At 45.8% G+C, this 23,495-nt stretch overlaps 2 protein-coding genes and 1 pseudogene across 3 annotated transcripts; 2 read left to right on the top strand and 1 right to left on the bottom strand.

Moving 5' to 3' along the window:
- Window positions 1-4,125: 4,125 nt before the first annotated feature.
- On the top strand, window positions 4,126-6,497 carry LOC124651099 (annotated as a pseudogene).
- A 915-nt stretch (window positions 6,498-7,412) lies between these two features.
- Window positions 7,413-11,237, bottom strand: LOC124681350 (SEC12-like protein 2). Its single transcript, XM_047216281.1, has 10 exons — window positions 10,960-11,237; window positions 10,758-10,852; window positions 9,863-10,013; window positions 8,944-9,035; window positions 8,754-8,853; window positions 8,597-8,672; window positions 8,355-8,475; window positions 8,139-8,255; window positions 7,995-8,062; window positions 7,413-7,902 (listed from the first exon to the last, which is right to left on the bottom strand). Exons 1-10 carry the CDS (start codon window positions 11,227-11,229, stop codon window positions 7,802-7,804), a joined length of 1,191 nt encoding a protein of 396 aa, XP_047072237.1. The 5' UTR covers window positions 11,230-11,237; the 3' UTR covers window positions 7,413-7,801.
- Window positions 11,238-13,835: 2,598 nt separating this feature from the next.
- LOC124666002 (serine--tRNA ligase, chloroplastic/mitochondrial-like) lies at window positions 13,836-20,481 on the top strand. 2 transcript variants are annotated; one of them, XM_047203380.1, is made up of 10 exons: window positions 13,836-14,013; window positions 14,095-14,270; window positions 15,074-15,167; window positions 15,259-15,407; window positions 15,519-15,611; window positions 18,254-18,433; window positions 19,070-19,236; window positions 19,429-19,563; window positions 19,682-19,775; window positions 19,861-20,481. In XM_047203380.1, the coding sequence occupies exons 1-10, from the start codon at window positions 13,851-13,853 to the stop codon at window positions 20,146-20,148; spliced, it is 1,539 nt and encodes a 512-aa protein (XP_047059336.1). In that variant the 5' UTR covers window positions 13,836-13,850; the 3' UTR covers window positions 20,149-20,481. The 2 variants fall into 2 exon arrangements, with proteins under 2 accessions (XP_047059336.1, XP_047059406.1); XM_047203450.1 differs by lacking the exon at window positions 13,836-14,013 and having other exon boundaries at window positions 14,112-14,270; window positions 15,067-15,167.
- The last annotated feature ends 3,014 nt before the right edge of the window (window positions 20,482-23,495 follow it).

Raw genomic sequence — 23,495 nt, 5'->3', positions numbered from 1 at the left:
GGTGCTAAAGTGCGAGGGCAGGTTAGCCCTCACGGCATTCAAGGATAATGGTGAACCACTGGAGCCCAAGGAGTTTACAAGTCAATCCGGAGTTATTGTTAGGGACCATGTACCGATCAGCATTCAAGAGTGGCATAAGCCGAAGAACCCGGAGAGTGGTGCTAGTTATGTCAACGACGCGATGAAAAAATTTCTTTGGGACACGCTCATGACAAAGTTCAGCCTACCGGAAGACATGACGGAAGGCCAGAAGAATAAAGTCAAGGAATGGACATGGAAGAAGATGGCCATATAATTCCAGTACCTTCAAGAAAAATTTATGGGACAAATATAAGAATGAAGATCCAAGTATTCGATGATAATCTAGTGAAGATAAAAGATCACTCGGGCCGCATTTAAGGAGTATAAGCAATCGTCTACTTTTGTGTCCCGATCGAAGAAAAATACCGAAAATGCCGCAAAGAAGAAACTTCCGCATCATTTGGGGTCGGTGGCTACAAGAGTGCCATTCCGAAGTGGACAGCGTTTGAGAATAAACCGATGGATCATGGAATCACTCCTACGTACATGGGACTGGCCCGAACGGTCCAAGTTATGGTTGTTCGCTCATGGGGCAGTGGTTGGACCCAAAGACAGGGTTGATCGTTGCGAAGGGAAAATGGAAGGAAAAAATTGAGGCAATTGTACCGAAGCTTGTAGATGCAATTGACAAGGTCGAAAGGGAGAGTACATTCCCGATCGAGAGAATGACGAGCCGACACTCGCTCCGGGGAACCCCGAACATGTTGGACGGGTACGAGCTCGCCCGTGTCTCACCATGAAGGAAGCGTGGCCGGACAGCGCCGACACTTATAGAAGCCGTTCGCGAAAGAAGAAGAAGGACGCCGACATTGTAACGGAGTTGTTATCTAGGGTGGAGGCTCTTGAGAGAAATCGGAGGGCACCTGATCAGCCGCTGTTTCTACAGGATCCACAAGCCGATGCTGCCCCATCTCAGCGAAGAAGCAGTGTCGGTTCCTCGCATCTTGACGGATGTGGAGGAAGCTACCCCGTGGATTATGTCACGGAGAAGACAGATTGCGAGCTACATATGTTAATCAGGACCGCGTCTGTTAAGGTGGCGGTCGGCTATGTGTACCCAAGTGAAGATGGAGCAATGCACCATCATATGCCCATTCCACCTGGTTGTGTTCGTGTCGGGGTGGATGAAGTTGTTTCGGGTTTTGAAAAAGTGGAGCTTGATATTCCTAGAGGTGAAGATGAGAGGACACCGGCCGATGTCAAGCACGGTTTCGCCCTATGGCCGAAGAAGTACGTCGTCCTTTTGCAAAGGCCACCGACTCCTACACATGAGCAAGCAAATGCCATCGACTCCTCCCGGTGGCGGTCCCGGTGAGCAGCCAAGTCCACACCTACCCGAGAGGGACCCCAGCGTGAGTCCACCATCTCGAGATCCTCCGCGTAAGACAGCGTCCGTTAAGCGGAACGGTACGCCGCCTAGGAAGAAAGCTAGAAAGGAGAAACAACTGCCGCCTACTGAGAAGTTACCTTGGGAAAAACTCCAGAGGAAAACGCGGAGGCCGTTCAGGCCGAGGTGAAGAAATTCTTGCACCGAAAGTGCCGTAGATACCTTTCGAGAAGACACTAGATCGGGAGAAAGTTGTGCGTACCATTGACAATCTATATGACCCTGTACCATCGCCGCCATCCGACTATGTGCGTTCTATTGAAAGGTCGTATGACAAGATGATCGAGGCGACAAAACCCGTTCAATCGGGTATCGTGGAGATAAAAGGGATACACGAGTGTCTACCAGCTCGGACAACAACCCGTTCAATCGGTCGCCCCTCTCAAGGTGTTTGACGGGAAGACCGTTCAAAGTTCTCGACAAGACGCAACCGATTACGCCTTAGCTGAACGAGCATATCAGTTTGTTCAAGGGAAAGATTTGGTCGAGAATGTCGGAAGGTACCAACAAGTATGCGTAACTTGCATTCGTGGTACCTTAAGGCCTCAAAGGAAGGGATCGAGACTATCATGGTGCGAGTTAGGGAAGAGCACTACTTCCGGAGTACTGTGTGAACGTTGACTTCGCCGAACTCTTTCAGCTATACAATCTCCGGGCCCTCGACAAATCAATCATCAGCTGCTATTGTCTCGTAAGTGATTTATTTATTTAATTTGAGAAGTCGTTCATTGTCTCGCAGATTATAATCTTTTGTGCGCTATATTATGCAGATCGAAGATGCTCGAATGCAAAAGGGACGATATCACGTACATTGGGTTCATTGACCCGAACACAATGCATGTCAAAACCATAGAGAATCCCCTCTATAACAAGGATACACCGCAGACTTTGCTAAGGTTTTTGAAGCGACAACGTGACAAAAAGCTAATACTTTGGCCTTACAACTTCGAGTGAGTCTTACTGTCTTATAACACATTATATTTTGCTCACCGAATGTCAAAATTTTAACTAATGACTTATATATATGACACTACATATTGAAACGTGCGTAGGTTTCACTTTATTCTTCTCGTCATCAATTTGGAAATCGGAGAAGTTGAAGTCTTGGACTCACTAAGCAAAAAAAAGGATCTATACTTGTCTTGTTTTTTAATGCTCGAAGGTAATTTTAATTCTTATCGGTTTGTTTCGTTAATTTTGTCGAGCAGCGTATGACTCTTTTATGCATTTTCTTTTGTCGAGCAGCGTATGGCAAACTTTCATCAAGGAAGATACGTCCCGTGAATGGACACCGAAGCTGCGATGGCGTGCGAAAGTAAGTAGTACTACGTAGGTCCACACACCTTTTAATTATCATACTTGACTATTGTTTGATTGAATTATATTCTTGTAAAGAAATGCCCGCAACAACCTCCGGGGACCGATCTCTGTGGATTCTTCGTTTGCGAGTACATCCGCAGAATTGTCAACGAGAGAACGAATAATGAAAGAAAGAAATAAAGAGGTACAAAAACAATCTTCACAAATTTGTTTTGTTATCATAAGTTGTGCTGAGTTTCAGTAATAGTTGTTTCATGTATTCATTTGTATCTTATTCTTTTATAGTTGGCAAGAAAGCGGAACAAGCTCTCAATCGATGACCGCTTCATAGCAATAGGCGAGGAATTGGCGGGATTTTTCCTTCGGACGTCATACCACAACTCGCAGAGCACCACTATGAATGAAGATGTACATGTTACATATATAGTTGACTCGAAGAGTACCACTATGCTACATGTAATAGACATATATAGAGTACGCCTCGGAGAGCACCACTATGCATGAAGATCGATCTTCATGCATAGTGCTACTTAATTTGCGATCTCATGCAATAACATGTGTGTTATATTATATGCACCAACTTGCTATGCATCATCTTGATCTTCATGTACTACCTAAACCCAAACGCGTTTCCGGTGCATCGACGCGATATGAATCAAACCGATATCCCTAAACCTCTCCAAAACCCTAAAAAGCCAATTCTCCGCCGCGGCAGATTTGGGCAAATTCCCTCGCCGCGGGGGACCCTTTGGTACCGGTTCGTATTACCAACCGGTACCAAAGATCCTTAGCCCTGAGCTCTCCTGGTGGCCCACGTGGAGGCCAGTTTTATACCGGTTCGTAAGCAACCGGTACGAAGGGGGGGGGGGGGGCTTTAGTGCCGAATAATTTGTACCGGTTGCAAAACCGGTACGAATGCCCCTCTGGAACCGGTACGCATGAGAGATTTTCTACTAGTGCGTATACAGAGACGTACGACATCGTGCCGGACTCGGAGTGCTTATTCCTAACAGCGACCACATGGCCTCCTCCCAGGCGGAGTGCGGGTCCGGAGCCGCCCGCTGCTCTGCCGCAGCAGCCCGGAGCTGCACCTCCTCCCTGAGGCGCTGCTCCCTCTCCTGCCAGGTGAGGCGCCTGGACTTCTGGCGCCTCTCCTCCTCCGCGAGGCGCTTGGCCTCCTGCTTCATCTCCTCCTCGCGGCGGAGCCTGGCCTCCTCACGCCGTCGCGCCGCTGCCTCCTCCCGGCGGACCTGCTCGAGTAAGGCCTAGGCCTCGGCGTCCTCGACCTTTTGCCGGGCCTCCTCCTCCATCACGGAGGTGCGAATGGCCGCCGCGAGATGCGACCACTTCGCCTCCTCCTCCGCCGCGGACAGCGCCAGAGCGGCGCGGGGGTCAGGGTCTTCTTCCTCCTCCGGCTTCGGCAGCAGCAGTGGCGCGGGTTGCGCCAATGCTGCGCCGACGCGGGCGGCCTCTCCGATGTGGAGACTGTCGCGGTTTCCTTCGGCCCGCAGCACCGGCTGCTGCTGGCCTCGCCGTCGTTGGCGCCGGGAGCAAACCGTCTCTTCGGGGCCATGGCGACGGTTGCGCGTGTGCGGAACCGTCGACTGGAGTGGAGTGGGGAGTGGACTGGACAGGCACATATCCCTCTCAGTCCACATTTAATATGGCGCCCACTCCCACCGAGAGCTAGGCCTAAGGGAGGCGGGCAGGCGAACGCGACCGGACGCCGCGTGTCATCCACGGCCACGCAAACCTAGCCCAAATTTGGATCGGGTTTGCGTCGTTCCGGACGCGCGGCCATCCGCATTTGCGGTGTGTGACCACGTTGGACCGTGAATATGTCCGGTTAAACCCATCAGGACACGTGGGCGCGGGATGGGTAGCCGCCCTGGAGATGCTCTTATGGAGCTAGTGATCAATCCCGCACGACTTGTGCCAACGTGATTACGTGAGTGATCAGTGACGTGTATGCATGAAGGAGAAACTAGCTAAGATGGATTTCTTGTGACCGACGAATCTCCATAAAATCCATCAAGATCGTAACACGTCCTGCTTTTTACCGGCGGCCGGTCATCCTTCCACGACAAGCTCCTTTCCAGTTTCCCCCGGTACAGTATCAGGCCGGCGTAGACTGGAGCTGCACCTTCAACCACACGCCGCGGTCCGCACTTCACACGCTTAAAAGCAACCGGAGACGTAACCGCAGCCGCTCGCCTCTTCTGCGGCGTCCACGAGCCCACACCCGCGGCCATGCATCCGCCGCCGGAGAATCATCCCTTGCCGCCGCCTCGGCCACGCCCCAAGCCAAAGCCTTCCAAGCCCAAGCCACCCAAACCCAGGCCGGCGGCGGTGCGCGACCAGACCCACGGAGTCGCCGTCCCGCTGCCTCCCGACCACATCGCCTGCGCCCTCCACTGCTCCCAGGCCTGCGCCTTCCACAGCCTCTGCGCGCCGCCGCCGCCGCCCTCGAGCACCACCACCCTTCACCTACAGTCCTCCCGCTCCCGCCTCCCCACACCGCTCATCGCGCTCTCCGCCTCCCTCCTCGCCGTCTCCGTCCTCCTACTCCTCGTCCTCCTCGTCTGCCGCGTCGTGCGGTGGCGCCGGCGGCGCCAGACCGCCACGGCACAGCAGCAGCATGCGCCGTTGAACCACCACCACGCCGTCGACGAGGAGGGCGGTCCGGCGGCTCCGGTCCCGGCGCCTGTAGAAGATGACTCGGACGACGGCGACGGGATGCACCACGTGTGGTACATAAAGACCGTGGGGCTCGACGAGCGCGCCATCGCGGCCATCACCGCGCTCGTCTACGACGCCGAGAAGTGCCGCGGCGTCGGCGCCGACGGCGGCTGCGCGGTCTGCCTCGCCGAGTTCCGCGACGGGGAGACGCTGCGCCTGCTGCCGCGCTGCGCGCACGCCTTCCACCGCGCCTGCATCGACACCTGGCTCCGCGCCCACGTCAACTGCCCGCTCTGCCGCGCCCCCGTCAAGGTCGCCTCTGCCAACGCCGCCGCGCTCGCGGTAAACCTTGACGTGGCTGCTGGCGCCGAGGAGGAGGCCGGCCGCGATGGCGACGGCCCGTCCACGGAGGACCGCGCTCTCAGGCGGGCCGCGTCCATGCTGGCGCTGCCCAGGCGTGCGTGGCCGGACGTCGACTCCCTGCGAGCGCCCGCCTCCAACAGCGCGCGCCAGGGGGAGATGGGCCTAGCCAAGATCACTCGGGTGCTCAAGCTGTCGGAAGCGTTGGAGATGGCCGGGATCGGGGAACGCAGGTCGGCGTCCTTCAGCGCGGCGGCCTCCCTACGTTTGCCAGGGCGGTCACCCCAGCCGGCCGCCGACGACAACACACGGTGAAGACCACTGCTGCTTCCTGCTTGGTTGGCGTCAAGTGATCAAGAAGTTGCAAAGTTTTGGGGTGAAACAGCGTGAGCTTTGTGCATACACCGCGAGGATGTCAGAAATTGTAAATAAGGATTACTGACAGAAAAGACGTGTTCAGTATGCGAGTTTATAACAATAAGCTACAAAGGTCTCTTAAGATATGAAGATCACTAGCGCATATTTGTTGTCCAGTTCATGACAATCAAGATATGTCGCTTCGGAAAAAAAAAATGCTCATCGATATGTGTATGGTAATCTGTTGTCACTTGTATTCACGTATTTGTGGACATCTCATGATAATAAACTTCATAAGGTTTCAGGTCCCAAACTAGCAAACCAAAGCATGCAGCTAGCTAACTTCCGTTCCACTTTCAAGTTTCAACCGAGTTGAAACGTGTCGATGCTGGTGTGGAATTGGTTGTGTTCCAATCCAAAACGAACTGGATCCTATTCCAATCCCTTGCACTACAAAAAGAAGAGCATACACGGTACATTTTTTAGATTCTGAAAAGAAAGTACAACAGAGACTTGCCTGCCTGAACCGAAACCAGGATTCTCAAGGAAGTTCCAGTGACTGGCCACCCACCTTGCCCTGTCACCCTCATCCTACCAAGACTGCATTAAAAATGATGCCTCCATTTGCAATGCGAATAGTGTGGGTGACAAAGTAGGAGGCAAGGTGGGTAATCAATCCCAGTCAACTCAGTAGGCGGTGTGGTGTGCATCAACTGTTTTCAGCCAAGAAACTGTTGCTGGTCACTGTTGATGATCAAGTGAGATGGCTGTCAAGTGTTAAGTGTACTGGAGATGGAAAAGAAAGCAAGCACCTTGAGGAACAAGCACCACCAGGAAGTATGGTTTTAGCTGGGTGTACCTCAAGTTTTTCAGGTTTAGGGTGAGTTCATAGGGCACTGGACATCATGCTTCTTAGATTTGTCGTGTCTGTCCTGCAAGCAAGGCTATTTCTCATCTTAGACAAGACCCTTCGTCCTTGTATAGTTGCAGAACAGGGAAGTTTCCATTCATCTTGCATCCATCTTCAAAGGTGTGAAATTGAAGTCTAAACAAGTTGACATTGTTCAGGACAGTGCATGTGCAGATGTGATACATGAAAATACCAAAGGAAAATACATACAGTATATACTGCTACATCATGCGTAGCAGCGTAGACCAGCAAACCAAGCAAGAAAAACAGACAGAGCTGGAAGTGTCCATTCTATACCACACAAGATTGGTCATCAGATTTAAAACACTAGTGAAGCACACTTGCTTTCATTAACCTTCATATGGTTTTACTTGACATGCATCATAACTTGGTCCCAAATTCTTTACAGTGGACTCTGGAAAAATTTCGCAAGAGGATAAAACTATGGGTACTACAGGATATAACTCATAAAGGGCCATCAATTTTACAAACCCAGGGAACTTGTCCATTTCTATACCAGCGTGGCCTGATAACTAGCCTGGTGGTTTTTGCCATTGGTACAAAACTTGAGAGATAAATCGACGCTTCGTCTTTGACATAAATACAAAAATTGCTCTAGCTCTGACACAAATAAGCATTTATCTCCGGTAGAAGATCAGATAATCACAGAGGTAAGCTGTGAGATATCAGAAGGTAGAACAAAACTTTCACTTCGGCAACATTGCCAAGAGATCTTCTTTGTGCTGCATATAGTAATATACCAAAATTGCGAGTACGATAGCTAGTATCATTGACCACAGGCTCACACCTGTCAGAAAACAAGCAGCCATTCTTAGAATACTCCCAAAAAATTGGCAAGTACACAACAAGTCGAGAACTGAAGATCTGCATCCGACATACCTGTACTCTTTGGGGGTGCAGTCGATGTGAGCCTTGCAGTTGAGTCGAAGGAAGTCGACAGCAAGGTCCTGATATAATAAAGTAACAACAATGACAGACTGCATTTGTGGAATTCATCAACTAAAGCAGAGCACAGGTACTGACCTTGAGTCTTGAGAGAAAGCCAACGTAGTAACAATGCCAAGATGTGCCTTCTTAACTTTTACAAGCACTCGCATGTCTCTTGAGCCAAGTACGCTGATGCTTCCCTCAATAGTTCCACTGGGCACGCAAAGGCAAGCATATTAGACCTCCAATAAAACATGCAGCCATGTTAACCATAAGTTCATTGCTACAATTCAATAATAGTTCCTTGCTCACAATGCTAGAAGTGTACCGTCAGGCGAGACAGCAAATGCTGAAATCGCCTCACGAGTTATTTTCTTTGATCCAATTCTCGTCCATGAGGTAGTATTCCAAGATATTATTTTTCCATAATCACCTAAGAAGCAGATTATTCTGTAACTGTCAGGTCTCCGGTTTACCAAACAATTATGTACATTTTTTTAGAGAACTTCAAACAATTCCATTCATAACAGGGTAAACTCAAGTCGTGTCATCACCTTGCATCGCTGTAACAAAGAGGATCTGGCTGTTGTCAGGCTTATTCAAAAATCTGCAGAATCCAAATATTTCTCCCTGGAAAAGTAGGAGTTAGAAGTTCACCTTAAACAAAGAAAATAATTCAACACAAATTGTCAGAAAAAGAAAAACACTCACAGCTTCTCTTGGCAGATTAGCAACAGCTTCAGCTGACTCTAAATCCCACACTCTAGATGGGCCACTGCTCCTATTCACAGCTAGAAACCTCTCATCGGAACTAAAAGCATGCCCAATAATAGAGGCAACCCATCAGTATCATAAAACCGATATCCATCTGGAAAAGAAGGTTCACGCAGCACTATTTTACCTGAAACTAAGATCCTTAACAGATGTTTTAGTATCAGGTTCTTCAACAATGGTTTCCATGGTAGGCCATCTGAAGACCCTTAAATGTCCATCCTGTATAGCACACAGATAAACTATTTAACATGCTTAATAATCATATATGTTCTGTTCCGACTGCCATAGAATAACTAGAAGATGACAGCAACACTATATGAACAATCGACCAATCCTCAAAAGCGCAAGCGCATGGCTATAATTTGTATGTGCAATTTGTTAACTAAATGACAGAAAAATCAGAATAGCTTGGTAATTAGTAATTAAATAGAAGGTAAAAAAGATATCAAGATAATGAAGCAATAAAAACTTCCTAGAGCTTCTACGTGTTTAAGTTTGTTTTAATCTAAATAATGAAGACAACACTAAGATGTATGGGAATACTAAAATACTCCTTTGATCTGTCCATATGCTCAACTGCAACCAATTATTCCCGAACTGTTGTAAAAAATTCCCTTAAGCATTCTATGCCAGACTCAGTTGCCTAACCCTATGGGTCAAACAGTGGTTCTCAAATATTGTAAAAAGCTCATTAGGTGGCCAGACTAAGTTACAAGTTCTATAGCTATAATGTATGATCCAGGTGTTGCCACAATAACCATGTATCACATTGCTTCATGCATGAAGTAACCAACTATACATTATTGTTTTTGTTTCTATGAATACCTACAGCTGTCAGATCTGACTAAGTATGTGCACCTACATGACTACTAGTGAAAATAAAGCAATTTAGGGAATACAAAAAATGGCAATAAACAGGTTATAAACCAAACTAACGCCTTAACGACCAACAAAAAATTCGAATTGGCAAAAAGGAAGGCAATAATACATGCACACCAGTGGGAATATTACTCTATGAAAAAGTAAGTGATAGGGCGTTCATTTACCTCACCACCAGTTGCAAGTAGTGAGCCCGCTTCACAGAATGACACCGCCAACTGTAAACCAACATCACTTAGCGTCACTAAAGCCTCTTCGTCAGATCTCAGTTCTAGTCTGTGTGGATCCTCTCCTTCTGGTAATTCCCATCGCAACAACCTATACACGTGGCACATGGTTGAAATTCTGAACTGCAGATCATTGGCTAAACCAAACACATTATGGATCTATCAGAACCCCAGCCTATTTTATATTCCACCCATTCCCTAATATAAGAAGTTTTGGCAAGCTAACTTAGCTTGCTAAAACGTCCTATATCCTATATTAGGGAATAGAGGAAGTAGAAGCTAGGATGATCGAAGAAATATAACAGTTAAATGTTTTGCAGCTATAACTTACTTAACCGCCAGTTCATTTACCCTAACTCAACCCAGAAAGCCCAGTATATGGTTGGTGCAAATGAGATAGACACAAGAAGTCGACTTAAATGAACATGCCATAAAAAGATGGAACATATACACATGCTCCAAATTACTAACAAATCCAACATACTGCCTACACCGACTATTGAAGTTAAGTATGGGGTTATCAAGAATATCATCATATTGTAACCTGAAGTCTTGAACACTATGTTGTGATATGGTATGGCGATTATATTTGGTTGAATTGACAAGAATGTAGAGCCATAACAACTTACATCCACAACAATCTCCCAACCGATCTAAGTACCCAAGTATTCCAAGCATAGACACAACGCGAACCGCAGGTTGACAACAACTAACCCACAGGGTAACATTGAAGATCACATTATGAATGAAGATTTTGAGCTAATGAAAATTCACAGCCAACCAACGCAGTAGCGAGTGTATGAAAATGTACACGAATCATCGAGGATCCAAGTACCTGCAGCCGTTGGGGAAGGCGCAGACGACGCCGTGGCCATGGGGGTGGACAGACATCCTATACGGCACCTGCTGACCAGTCTGCAGCCTAAACACCTGCACCCCACCATCAGCACAACAGCGTTTAGGCTAGCACGTAAACCTCTCCCGAGATCTGTGCGGATCTGGTGAAACTAGAGAGCGAGGGGGCAAGGATCGCTCACCGGCTCCGGGGAGAGCGCCGGGGGCGCCCCCGCCGTGGCAGGGTCGACCGCGGCGACGACCAGCGCGTTGGGCACGCCGCTATTGCCCTCGCCGCCACCTCCGCCGAGGGTCACCATGGGGCGCGGGGGAGGGGCCGGGGCCGGGGCCGGAGAGGGCGCGTCCGCCTCGGCGGCATCGTCGGCGGAGGGCTTGAGGATGTGGGCGAGTGGGAGCCAGGAGGCGCAGTAGATGGGGAAGCCGTAGGTCTGCCCGCCGCCGCGCGTAGCCATCACGGGAGATAGAGGGGGCGAGAGCCGCGAGATAGCGGTGGCCGGAGGTGCGCGATGTTCGCCGGCGGTGCGGTGCGGGGAGAGAGAGCGCGTGTGGGGAGATGCAGGTGACGACGGGTAAACTAGGCGTTGATCCGAGGTTGCGTTTGGTCAGCGTCACCTCCACGCAGGGTTCGCCCTTTGTCAGGCTATAAGGCTGGTCATAGTGGTAAGTATCATGTAGTAGTATCATGCATATGATATTTGTGTATGATACTATCTCTATAGTGGGTAGTATCATAGAGTAGTATCATAGTCATGCTATATTTATTATTTTTTAGAATCTCAATGCAAATTTGTGTACAAGATTTGTTTGGCATTAAATTTTCTTGTGATATGTGCTATGATACAGTATCCACCTATGTTACTCTAATCTCCTCTCTCCTCCTTAATTGGCTGCCACATCATCATTTTTGTGGGACCAATATACATGGTACTAGCTATGATACTAGCACTATGGCCAGCCTAATATTTGAGGAAGATCTTAATCAAATAGTAGAAGCTACAAATCAATACGTACTCTTTAATCGAAAAAGATATTGTCTAGTATTCCCTCCCATTTATATTACTTGATGCTAATATAAATATATCTATATATATATTTTAATTGTAGATACATCTATTTTAACATTAAATAATATGGATCGGAGGTGATTTTGTACGTGTATTAATAAGTCCATTAATAAGTGGCTACTTATCCATATATTTCCTAATTAATTGAATCCATTTTATCTAGATGCACATGTACCTACATACTAAAACTCGTTCAGATACATATATATCTAAAAACAATTAATCAATTAATTTAGAACAGAAAGAGTGTATAAGAAAAGTTAGGACACAACATTGACTCGATGTCTCTAAAAAAATATTGACTCGATATGAGAGGCACCACTAGCCTTCCATCTATTCCGCCCACATTCCTATGCCCATTGGTGAGCTTTGTCCGCTTACAATGTTTTCATCAAGCATGGCAACCTCATGTGTTTACAACTTTCTGCTATTTATGCTCTTCGAATTTCCGTGTTAACCCGTGGGGTCTAAAATAAAAAAATGATAAATATTAATGATTTGGTGGCTCCTTCTCTCGTAAGTTTTTATATCATTTTTGAACATCCACCTCATATGTTTGAAAATATTTCATGTTGTTACTTCTTCAATTTTATTATTGTTTTGTTTGCATCATCATTCATACTACATTCGTCCAAAAATAAGTGTCTTAGTTTTGTGTATCCAACATATTTAGTTATAGATACATCCATATCTAGAAAAAGTTAAGACACTTTTTTTTTTGCATGGAGTGAGTATAAAAAAAGCTTAAGGGTTTTTACAACCAGCACAAAATATGCAAGCATAGCTTATGATCTTATGTGATGTTTGGAGGGCTACAAACCTTCGAGTTCATTGCTACAATGTATGAAGTAGGCATAAATTTTGTAAGAATCTTGATCACCAAAATCAGTGAAGCTTTGTTAAAAAGTGTACCAATCTTTATTACGGTTTGCGGAAAAAGGTCACCTATTTGAGGATCCAAGATGTAGAATCATAGAATCAAGAAACTAATACAGCCTAATGAATCGTTTCCAGCATATGAGAACTATGGTGGCACAACGACTATGAGTTTGACTACGGCTCTGACAAGAATTTTGAGGTCTATGATATTATTTGCATTTTTTCCTTCTATAAGTCTTTGTGCATCTGTGGGTTCAACCCCTGTTGTGGTATTACTGAAGCTGCAGGGAGAGGTGGTTGACGATGTCGACATTAGAGCACGTAGACGAGATTTGTATACTTGACATAGGGTTATACATTATGCGGGTGAGTCATCTAAAACCATAGTCGACTACCACCGTTGATTCCTTTGCTTGTTCTCCACGATAGTCTTGATGGATCGGTCAAGCTTCTTCGTCGTGCTGGGCCTTGGCCACCATGCTCCTCGAGATGGCGACTGGATTGGACCATCTTGGTCTTGATCAGCGACTCGCTACCATGGGCCAACTCAGTTCGCTATCCCCCCATCAACACCATTATTATATGGTTATAAACCGTGGTTCTCTCTATCTAATGTAAATCAAATTTAGTTTTAAAGAGAAAACCAGATCTCTAACTAATGTAAACCATGTTTTGTTTTAAAGAGAAAACTTTTTGAAAATAAATTGATACTGTACAACCTACCAACTGATGTAGCCGCCTACCTTTACTTACTACCTCTGTCTCAGTTCATAAGTTTTGCATGTTTTTCTAGGTCATACATTTGACCAATATAATGCAGGTTATATATTACAAAACATATATCATTGAAAAGCTTAAATATTCAGCTTTCTAATGATATGATTTTTATATTATATAATTTAAATTATATTACTCAAATTGTTCGAACGCTTGTGACTAGTAGTCAAGATTATCAGAACCAAGTAATACGATCGGACGGTTGATATCGTAGCGAGGAACACCATTGGACGGCCAAAATCGGCTTCCATATCAAGGCCCTACAACGGGGAAGTAGCAAGTCTCTTATCCCCCCTATCCGCCGCCCGCCGCCCGCCGCCCGCCGGCCATCTCCCTCTCCGCTCTCCGGCGAGATGCTGACCTGCGGCCGGTACCTCTCCTCGGCCGCTGCCACCACTCCTTCCCTTTCCCCGCTTCGGACCCTAACCTGCTCTTTCCTCCGCCGTCACCCTCTCCGCTTCCTCTCCTCCGCCTCGGCCGCCGCCGCCGCCACCGCAGTCCAACCCGATACCAGAGGTAAAAATCTCCGAACTCCTAAGATGCGATCATCTCTTATACTCCCGTACCACCATCTGAATTGTGTTGGTTTGGGTACAGGCGGCGGCGGTGGCGCGGGTGGTGGTGCCACGACGCCCAAGTGGAAGGCGGCGATAGACTTCAAGTGGATCCGGGACAACAGGGATGCCGTCGCCACCAACATTCTCAACCGGAACTCCGTCGCCAACCTAGATGTCGTCCTCCAGCTCTACGACCAGTACCTCGCCCTGCAGAAGGTCAGGGCCCTGCCTGTTATTGCCACTGCTGCACTTCGGATTCCTTTTCTGGACTGCGTTGCATTAGAACGGATAGCTTCCATGGCAATGCTCGTGAGTTTGCTAGGCATCGAGTTGCTGTGGGATGGAATGGTTCCCATCAAAGATTAATGATTTCCATCTCAGATTATGCATGAGTTGCTGTTTGAGGTGTCCTATGGTTGAAACAAGTATTCTGGAGATAGTATATGTTCTCCTTACACCTTAGCATCACTGGAACAACACTCATATTACGAAAAATGGGCAGTAAATTTGGTTGCTACCGATGAAAGTTAGAAGTAGGGCGAAGGAACTCATACATACGCCTGAACTTTTGTTGAGCTCTTCCCGATATGCCTTGGGATAAGTGGTAACTCATACGGAACCCTGAGCTTTTGTTTAGCTTTTCCAGATATACCTTGTGATGATATATTATGACATGTATTTTTTCTTGCCACCATCAAATATCGAATTAGAAAAGTATGTCCGTATGATGAAAAGCTCAATCGTTAGTAAACTTTGGTTGCCCTAAACTGTTTTAAGATTCTCCCGCTAGTCAATTCGTCGTGTGGTCAAGTCAACATGCAAAGTTTGTAAGTTTACCGTGAGCTTTGTTCATCCACATTTCAGTACATGGTGCACACTCTATTGCCCTTTAAACTGTTCCATCATGCGTCTTTACATTCATTAACTGAATACAATTGGTTAACTAGTTCTGTTATAGTGTTATATAATATGGTGGTAACAAAAGCATGGCAACAATTCCTAATGATGGCAGATGGCAGGAGGTCGAAGTGCTCCGAGCTGAAAGAAATGCTGTTGCTAATAAAATGAAAGGGAAACTTGACCCATCTGTGCGCCAAGCCCTTGTTGACAAAGGTATAATCGTTACGATTGTATTTTGGAAGTCAACTATGACCAAATCAAATGCATGAGTTAATAATTTTGAACTCATTTTGGGATATTGTAGGCAAGAACCTGAAAGAAAGCCTTATTGTGCTGGAAGAGAATCTTGTTCAGCTGACTGATAAGCTTCAGTTAGAAGCACAAAGTATTCCTAATACCACACATCCAGATGTTCCCGTAGGGGGCGAAGAAAACTCTGTCGTCAGAAAGGAGGTAGTAGATTTTTGTATACTTCACCTGCAGTACTTGTGCTTTTTTCTTTTACGAATTATGCCATTTATGTACCTTCGACGTTTCTTAATTCGTTTCGGTTATATTATACAGGTAGGCAGTCAGAGGAATTTCAGTTTCACCATCAAAGATCACGTTCAGCTGGGAAAAGACCTTGATTTATTTGATTTTGATGCAGCTTCTGAGGTATAACTATGACAATGTTTTGTTAACTTACAATGTTGAGCAACATGTTATACCAGTCATTTAATAACACAACTGGATGATACACTTGTGATCTGCGGGATTTATTGCATCCAGCAGCAAAAGAAGGGATATAATCACCATAAAATATATATTTATATAGTAGTACGTAATCTGAAACATGACTACCAATTAGAATTAAAAGCTATGGAGCCATGTTTTTATGCAGAAAAACATAGATTAACACACTATTAATAGTATTTTGTTACAAATACATGTATGTAACTGCATAGTAAATTTGTGTATGTTGCCCCAAAAAACTGGAACTTCAATTTATATAATAGAAAGAACACATTTTGAAATGCTTGGCTGTACTCAGTTATAGAAATACCGGTGCCAATGCCTTTCAGTTCTTTGGCTATGAACAGCAAACTGAATTTTTAACTAAACCATATAGAAGAAAAACTCACTACATTATATGTATTTTTAGCTAAGGATCATATAACCCATGGTCATGCAAAATGAATCTGAATGATGATAAATTTGAAATCCTGTATAAATTTTATATACAACCACAGTGACAGTTATATCATCACATATTTGTATGGATATCACAGTAGTATCATCAGGGGGTCTAAAGTGAAAACCAAAATAAGAATAACAAAATTACTATAGTTGAAATCTCACACTTTGACAAAAAAAAAAGAATAGAAACATTGAAAAGCAATACAAACAATGAGAATAGGATTCTTGACGTAGCTAAGTGCATCAATTTGCCAAATGTATCTCACGCTACAATAACCATGTCTCACAGCGTGAGTATGGCAGGGGATTTTGTGGTTTTTATTCAATCCGTAGTACTTCACTAGTATCAAGCACATGTCTTGAGTGAGGGTTTACTTACATCTCCACAATTCAATGCTTCAGCCCACCACAATAAAAGTTTTGTACGCAGGTTCGTGATAAACTCACTGCAAGGGATTAGCCCACCACAATAAAAGTTTTGTATGCAGGTTCTTATAGCAGAGTGTTAAGCAAACATACAGTATAATTCATTACTGAACTTTGCCTACTTCCTTGAAAATTGATCTGCACCTTAGCTCAGGTAAATCAATTATATAGAATAATTCAGAATGACGTACCAAGATTTTGTAGCACACAATTTCGGTTTTCAATCACCTATAAGCAACTCAATCAGGAAGATATCTTATGGTTGATCTCAAGAGAGAGAAGATACACCTGCGATTAGTGCAGATAACCATTGGTTTTGTAAATGCCTTTGATGTGGAGATCGATGGTTATATTTGTCCTCGAGGAGATCGACGGAACTTATAAGGTTAATATTTAATACCAGGAGATCGAGCCATTGCCTTTAATACTTTTTAGATTACACGATATATGATCATATAGAGAAAAAGAAAAAGAAAACATGTTGATATCTGAACCAACTACTTTAACTCCATGTGCATATATATGTAGCAATAAGTGCCCATGCAGTTTTGTTGCTGAAATTCTGCAGTAGCTATGATTAACATGTAGCCATGCAAAAGTACATATCCAATTTTTGGAGGTTTGTCATTTTGGCAAAACATGTGCACACACCATTAGCAACAGTTGTAATCCCGAAAAAGGCAGAAGGGAAAAGCATACGTCTATTCACAATCTATCACAGAATCATGTGCTTCAGTGGAACAAATAGTTCAACCGAAGCTGCTGAAACTACATCTTAAGGCAAAGACGCAAAGTAGCAGCAAATTGTTTCAGAGAAGGAACTGAGACAGGGAGAATCAACCACCCAAATGAGATCTGCAGCAATCATATGAAATTACATAGAGGCATAATCTTACAGAAGGTGACTACCATGCATGAAAGTGAAGGAACCAGGAGCATCAAGAGTGGCCGGAGAGCTGGAGGACAGAGACGTGAGAGCCTGTAGGTGGGCAAACATCATGGTGGACCGCTCCTGGCAGTGTCACTCTGAGGGAGGAAGTCATCAACGATGTCACTGGCAGAGAGGCCAGCAGAGTAATTTTGGGATGGGCGCAAGAAACGGGGGCATCTTGGCTGAGAATCTTCTAGAAGTTAGACCAGAGTGTGGAGGAGGCATTGGGGGCCTTGGACTGGACAGCATCATGCGGACAGGGTAAGGAGGCGTATGAGCATGAGGTCGCCATGCTTGGGTAGGGCATTATAAGCCAATACCTTGGGGCAAAATTCTGTGTCGGTCGGCGAAAGCATTATTGTTTACGCAGTGGAGGCATTGCTCATCCACGAGCTCGATGGCCAGGCCGGTGGAGGAGAAGTTGAAGGGAGGTAAGAATGTGGGACGGTAGTAGGAGAGGTAGTGATGGGTGCCAAAGCTGTATATGAATTTCATGTGCGCATCATTTGCAGATTGATAGCTCCAATAGATCAGCTAAGGTCTTCTCGCTTGATCTTATCAGATGTTTGAAATTATTACAGTGATGTGGCTGAATGATGAGGAATCGGGAAAAATCATTAGTGGGTGCCAACTATTTTAGTTATAGAGGATACTTGTACTAAATGACTTCATTTTTCCTTATTATACATAGTACGAACTCCTAATATGAGTAGATGCGCAGATTGGTCCTACTCTTTATTAAAAAAATGTACTCCCTGCACAGGTCAGTGGTTCAAAGTTCTACTACTTGAAGAATGAAGCTGTTCTGTTGGAAATGGCCCTTGTAAGTTGGGCTATTGCCGAGGTCTCAAAGAAAGGTTTTACACCACTCATAACTCCAGAGATTGTAAGATCATCTGTTGTTGAGAGATGCGGTTTCCAGCCAAGGGCCCAAAATACCCAGGTATGGAGTCCCATGGTAAACATAGTATATTGATACACTTCTTGTTACATCACTCAATCACGATGTGTCCATGTTAGTGAGTTAGTATCAGTATTTTTGTTTTTATGTGATGCGTTCTCCATCAATATCTGCTTGCTCATTATTATTTGATTACTGCGGATATGCGGCCAAGCTGCTGTGATGGTCAATGCAGGTCCATTAACAATGTTTATTCTATTTAAAAAAAATATGTTAGAGGGAGGTATATATTTTTATTGTTCTTGTGCTTATATTGGTTTCCTGCTCATTCTAAATGATTACAGATTGGATTTTAGATAGAAAAGATTTAGTTTGAATATAGCAGACAAGACTGTAGCATACAACATAGTTAACAACATGTATGACGATGTTAGGAGTTTTAGAACTGGCTCTATTGTCAAGTTCTTGCACATATGTTCAAGCAATAGAATTATATAAGTGCAATTTCTGTAGTATAAGCTTTGTGCCTTTGCGTTGTGGCACGTTATGGTGGTACCTCTGTCTTGTTACTAACTTGCTATTGATAGTGCTATGCAGAATCGTATCATACATTTTGTCATGTTTATGTCCCTTGCAGATTAGAAATTTTACTTAAGCACTTATGCCATCTTTATGTAGGTCTATTCAATAGATGGCACTGATCAGTGCCTCATAGGCACTGCAGAAATTCCTGTCGGAGGCATCCATATGAACTCTATACTTCCTGACTCTGATTTACCTATAAAATATGTGGCCTATTCACACTGTTTTCGCACAGAAGCTGGTGCTGCAGGTGCTGCCACCAGGTATCTATTTTTTCTTCTTTCCTGGAAGACTATCTTGAGAATTTTTGGGTATCTTTATTGATATATAAAGTTTGATCATAGTATGTTCATATAGAGGTTTCAAGAGTTGTTGATGGATCATTTAAGTCCTTAATGCAATTGTTTACTGTCTTCCATAGAGTTGCTGAGTTTCAGTCAACCTGTCTTGAATAGGGGCCTGTACCGAGTACATCAATTTAGCAAGGTTGAGATGTTTGTATTATGTCGGCCAGAGGAAAGTGACAAGTACCATGAAGAACTTATTACCATTGAAGAGGATCTTTATGCATCACTTGGACTTCATTTCAAGTATGTCCTTGCCTACTTCTGAGTTTCCACTTTTCATTTCAAGTATGTCCTTGTCTACTTCTGAGTTTCCATTTCATAAAAATTCCAACACCAATATAAATATTCTTCTCCCTCGTAGAACTTTGGATATGGCCACAGGGGATTTGGGCGCACCGGCCCACAGAAAGTATGACATCGAGGCTTGGATGCCAGGTCTAGATAAGTATGGTGAGGTAAGGAACATGTACTTTATGCCCCCTCTCCACTTCTGTCCATTCTGAGCAGTCCTGCTGATATTTTTCTGAACAAAATGGGCAGATCTCAAGTGCTTCAAACTGCACGGATTACCAGAGCAGGCGGCTGGGCATCCGTTTCCGTCCAGCACCCTTGGAGCTTCCACCGGCGACGAACGCTAAGAAAGGAAAGGGTGGCAGTTCAGGCCCAACACAGTTTGTGCACACACTCAATGCGACGGCAGTGGCTGTTCCTCGACTGATCATATCTATTCTGGAGAATTTTCAGCAAGAGGATGGTACTGTGGTGATTCCGGAACCGCTGAGGCCCTTCATGGGTGGGCTTGGCGTCCTCTCCCCCAAAACCAAGTGAAAGTAGCAGCTGCCTTGAGGAAGCTATTGTTAAAATTCGTACAGAATTCAGATATTTTTTGATTATTACGTAAAACTTTAGGCATGTGTTAGTGCTGTGGTCATGAAAACATAATTATCCATCCATGGCCGTGGGATCCTCTACATTTCCACCCCCCTGGGACCATCCGGACGCCCTATAGCTATAGAAAATCGTGAATTTTGTTCAAGTCATACTCATACAGACTCGGGTATAGTTGGCTGATGTAGTATTCTTTTTTATGGCATGCAACTGAGCTTGCTTGATGTGAACTTTGGACGTGTGTTCCTGCGAAACATGACTACTTGATGTGAATGGGTTATCAAGGTTTTTGTTTGTTTTTTTAAGGAGTTTGTCAACTTTTGACAAAATCTGAAGTCAGTGAATATCATTATGAGAAAAGGCAATCTTAAAGAAAGGATTAAACAAAAAAAAAATGCCCGGGAGTGGATTTGAAGGATGTTTGGTGCTAGTAAGGGTAGGAGCTGTTATTTTTTAACCATGTTCTATTAAATATTTCTAAGACTTGGCTTCTGTCATGTCTAGTTTGTGAATCGGATGGAGTATAGGTTATGGCATAGAGGTAATACGATCTGAAGAAGATGGTGCATCCACTGATCGAGGAGATATCGTTGTGCTGCGCTGCTGCGTAATCGGTCTCCAGTGATTATACTGCTGCGATCTTGCTTAGCTCGTTGTTGGACAGAACGGCAGATTTGGTACTAGGAGGAATTTGCATCAAAATGAAGAGTACACAATGAAACAAGACTGATATACGCAAGTCAAATAATTAAGTTGGTCAAACTTCAATAAAACTAGACGAAGCGGACGCTCGAAAGATATATACATCAGCAATTATTCAGCACCAACCATACTGTGGTAGTGTGGTTGCCAGGCTTAATCAAGGAATGTATCTCCAGGAGGGAACATAGGGGACTTTCCCCCTTCTCTCTCAAGCGACTACAGTAACTTTGAGAGTCGTCCGCCGCGGGCCGGGCCGCCGACGACCGCTCCGCCGGAGTAGCTGGCTGGAGCGAGTCTTGGTTGGGCGCCGGGTAGTTTAGGTTAGGTTGTAGGGTTGTTTGTTTTGGCGTTCTCGCCAGAGATTGGGCTGTTGCCCTGTAGAGGAGGTGGCGCCATGGATCTCCGCCGGATCTGTGGCCTAGGCGTGCTCCTGCTGCTGATCTCCCTCCTATGGGTGGAGGAGAACGGGAGAGAAGAACGAACCACCTTTTTCAATAAAGTAGCGGCGGAGGATCTCGTGTACCTGTGCGGGAGCCAAGATCTGCAAGCTCTTCTGGCCGGCCATGGAGGCGAGGGGAAGAGCGGAGGACTCGTGGCGATGCTTGCCTCTCCCCTCCTGGCCGGCCAAGGTGGCGAGGGGGATTCTGGGGGAGCTGCATCTCTCTGTGCACCGGCGACTGGATCCAGGTTAGTGGATGGCCTCCACCGTTGGGGATTTCCACCTATCCTCTCTTCTTTGCCTCATCATGGTGGTGAGATGGAAGAAGGAGAAGCGGAAGATCTTCTGGGTCGGCGCCATCTGATGCCTACGGGGTGCTACATCGACGTGCTTCAACAAGCAGTTGGCGTTCCTGCCGCTGCTATCCTTGGCCGCAAGGGCGGCGACTCTTCAACCTCCGTTTTGGAGGCCCTGAATCAGCCCTGTCGTGGGTGCTCTAAATCACCTTACTGCGAAGTGATTCGTTCCCCGCAGCTAGGTGGTGGACCGCGGTGGCGTGCTCTCGCCGGAAAAGGGCTCCTGAGCAGTAGGCTCTGGTTTCTCAGCGGCGACGCCTGGAGAATGCCGGCGATGGGTGGCGGAGGTGCCCAGGGACCTGATTGCGTTTCTAGCTTTTGTCTCAGGGTGCTTGTTGTAAAATCCGGAGGCCCTTTCTGTAATTTCTGGTTTCTCGGTGCTGTAGATGCCTTTGGACCTCCTTGTAATTTGTACCTGCCACGTGTGAGTTAATGGAATCTCCGGGGCCTTCTAGGCCCTTACCTTGTTCAAAAAAAAAAGGAGGGAACATAGGGAAGGTGCGAATTGAGAAGGCCGGGAACACGAGCTTTCCCAGTTCCCACGACCCATGCCATACGACATAAGTTTTCTACCGTCCGCCACGGTCAAGAAGACGGTGTTGCATTCAACGAAGCCCGCTCACGAAAACCGACCAAACACACCCGATTATTTCAGAACCATTCTCAGGTTTAAGCAAAGGATATGTTAGGGCATCCCATCGGTGCCCCCAAATGTGAGCCGGTAAGAGCATCTCCACTGGGGAGATTCAAATCGTAGCAGGCGGTGATTTAGGGGTTCTAGTGAGAGAAAGTACTCACACCGGCGACCCCTATACGAAGTCGACATCATCCCGAGCCCAATAAAACAGCCGGTGAGTCCCAACCAAGCCCTATACCAAGGGAGGCTATCGGGGTCGCCGGCACCAAACCCACACCACTTTCACGTTGATTTGGGGGTCTTTTTTCTATTGGTGGAGGTTTGGAATTTTTTGACCGGCACTTGCTGTCGGCGACCCACAAACGTAGCCGGCATGTGTGCTGCATGCCGTCTACTACTTGAGGGTCACCGGTGGAGATGCTATAAATAGGTTTGGGGGTGGGTGGGTGGGCGGGCTCCGATGCGTCGGGGATATGCCAAATAGGTGCGCCGGCGATAAGGCTTTTCCTAGTAGTGAACCGTACGCGACAAACCCCACCGCTGCAGCCGCTATTGGAGGTCGAGCTTGCTCGGCCAGACCTGACCAGCTCCATCGGCCACCGCACTCATCTCGTTCTTCTCGCAGGTCCCGTTCGTCCTAGCCGTTGATCTCCACCTCGGTCTCGCTCGCACGCAAGGTGTTCGGTCTATTGCAATATGTTTCTCCTAGTTGCGTTTCGAGATTTTCTTGAGATGCACCAACAAATTTGTGAACCAGGTGTTCATCAACAACTTCAACATGATCTGATTGAGCACATGTGGGTCGTTAAAGGAAACATATAGTTTTCATATTAATGCGATGTGGTGTATATTTTATCTATTTTTTAGGAGGCTGGAATTTTCATTTCACTTGAATTGCTGTATAGTATGTATTTGCACGTTTGAGTTGTTGGTTACTTATTTTTTTATGTTAGAAATGATCTTGCAATTTATTTTTTGAACAGGAGAGACCCCCAAGGGGTCAGGAAGATTCATTAGTCAAAGCGATCGGTACATTTTACAAGCAGGCCCTCTAAGAAAAAGAAGATGAAAAGCAGGCCTTGAATATTACAATCAGGACCTGAAGAAAGATGCAGAAACGCGATCGAGTCCTCAGTCGCCGCCGCCGGAGTGA

The sequence above is a fragment of the Lolium rigidum genome, chromosome 1 (genome assembly GCF_022539505.1).
Source record: "Lolium rigidum isolate FL_2022 chromosome 1, APGP_CSIRO_Lrig_0.1, whole genome shotgun sequence".
Taxonomy (NCBI): domain Eukaryota; kingdom Viridiplantae; phylum Streptophyta; class Magnoliopsida; order Poales; family Poaceae; genus Lolium; species Lolium rigidum.
Note: the sequence above shows the minus strand (reverse complement) of the source record. Positions and strands in the feature narration are given on the sequence as shown.

What these genes read in the sequence shown, in the direction of transcription:
- LOC124666002 (XM_047203380.1), top strand. Translation starts at nt 13,851, where the DNA reads ATGCTGACCTGCGGCCGGTACCTCTCCTCGGCCGCTGCCACCACTCCT. An exon ending in ATTTTGATGCAGCTTCTGAG is followed by an intron (nt 15,612 to 18,253) that starts GTATAACTATGA and finishes CTCCCTGCACAG; the next exon opens with GTCAGTGGTTCAAAGTTCTA. An exon ending in CAAGGGCCCAAAATACCCAG is followed by an intron (nt 18,434 to 19,069) that starts GTATGGAGTCCC and finishes ATCTTTATGTAG; the next exon opens with GTCTATTCAATAGATGGCAC.
- LOC124681350 (XM_047216281.1), bottom strand. Translation starts at nt 11,229, where the DNA reads ATGGCTACGCGCGGCGGCGGGCAGACCTACGGCTTCCCCATCTACTGC. An exon ending in CTAATCTGCCAAGAGAAGCT is followed by an intron (nt 8,673 to 8,753) that starts GTGAGTGTTTTT and finishes CTACTTTTCCAG; the next exon opens with GGAGAAATATTTGGATTCTG. An exon ending in CTTTGTTACAGCGATGCAAG is followed by an intron (nt 8,476 to 8,596) that starts GTGATGACACGA and finishes TCTGCTTCTTAG; the next exon opens with GTGATTATGGAAAAATAATA.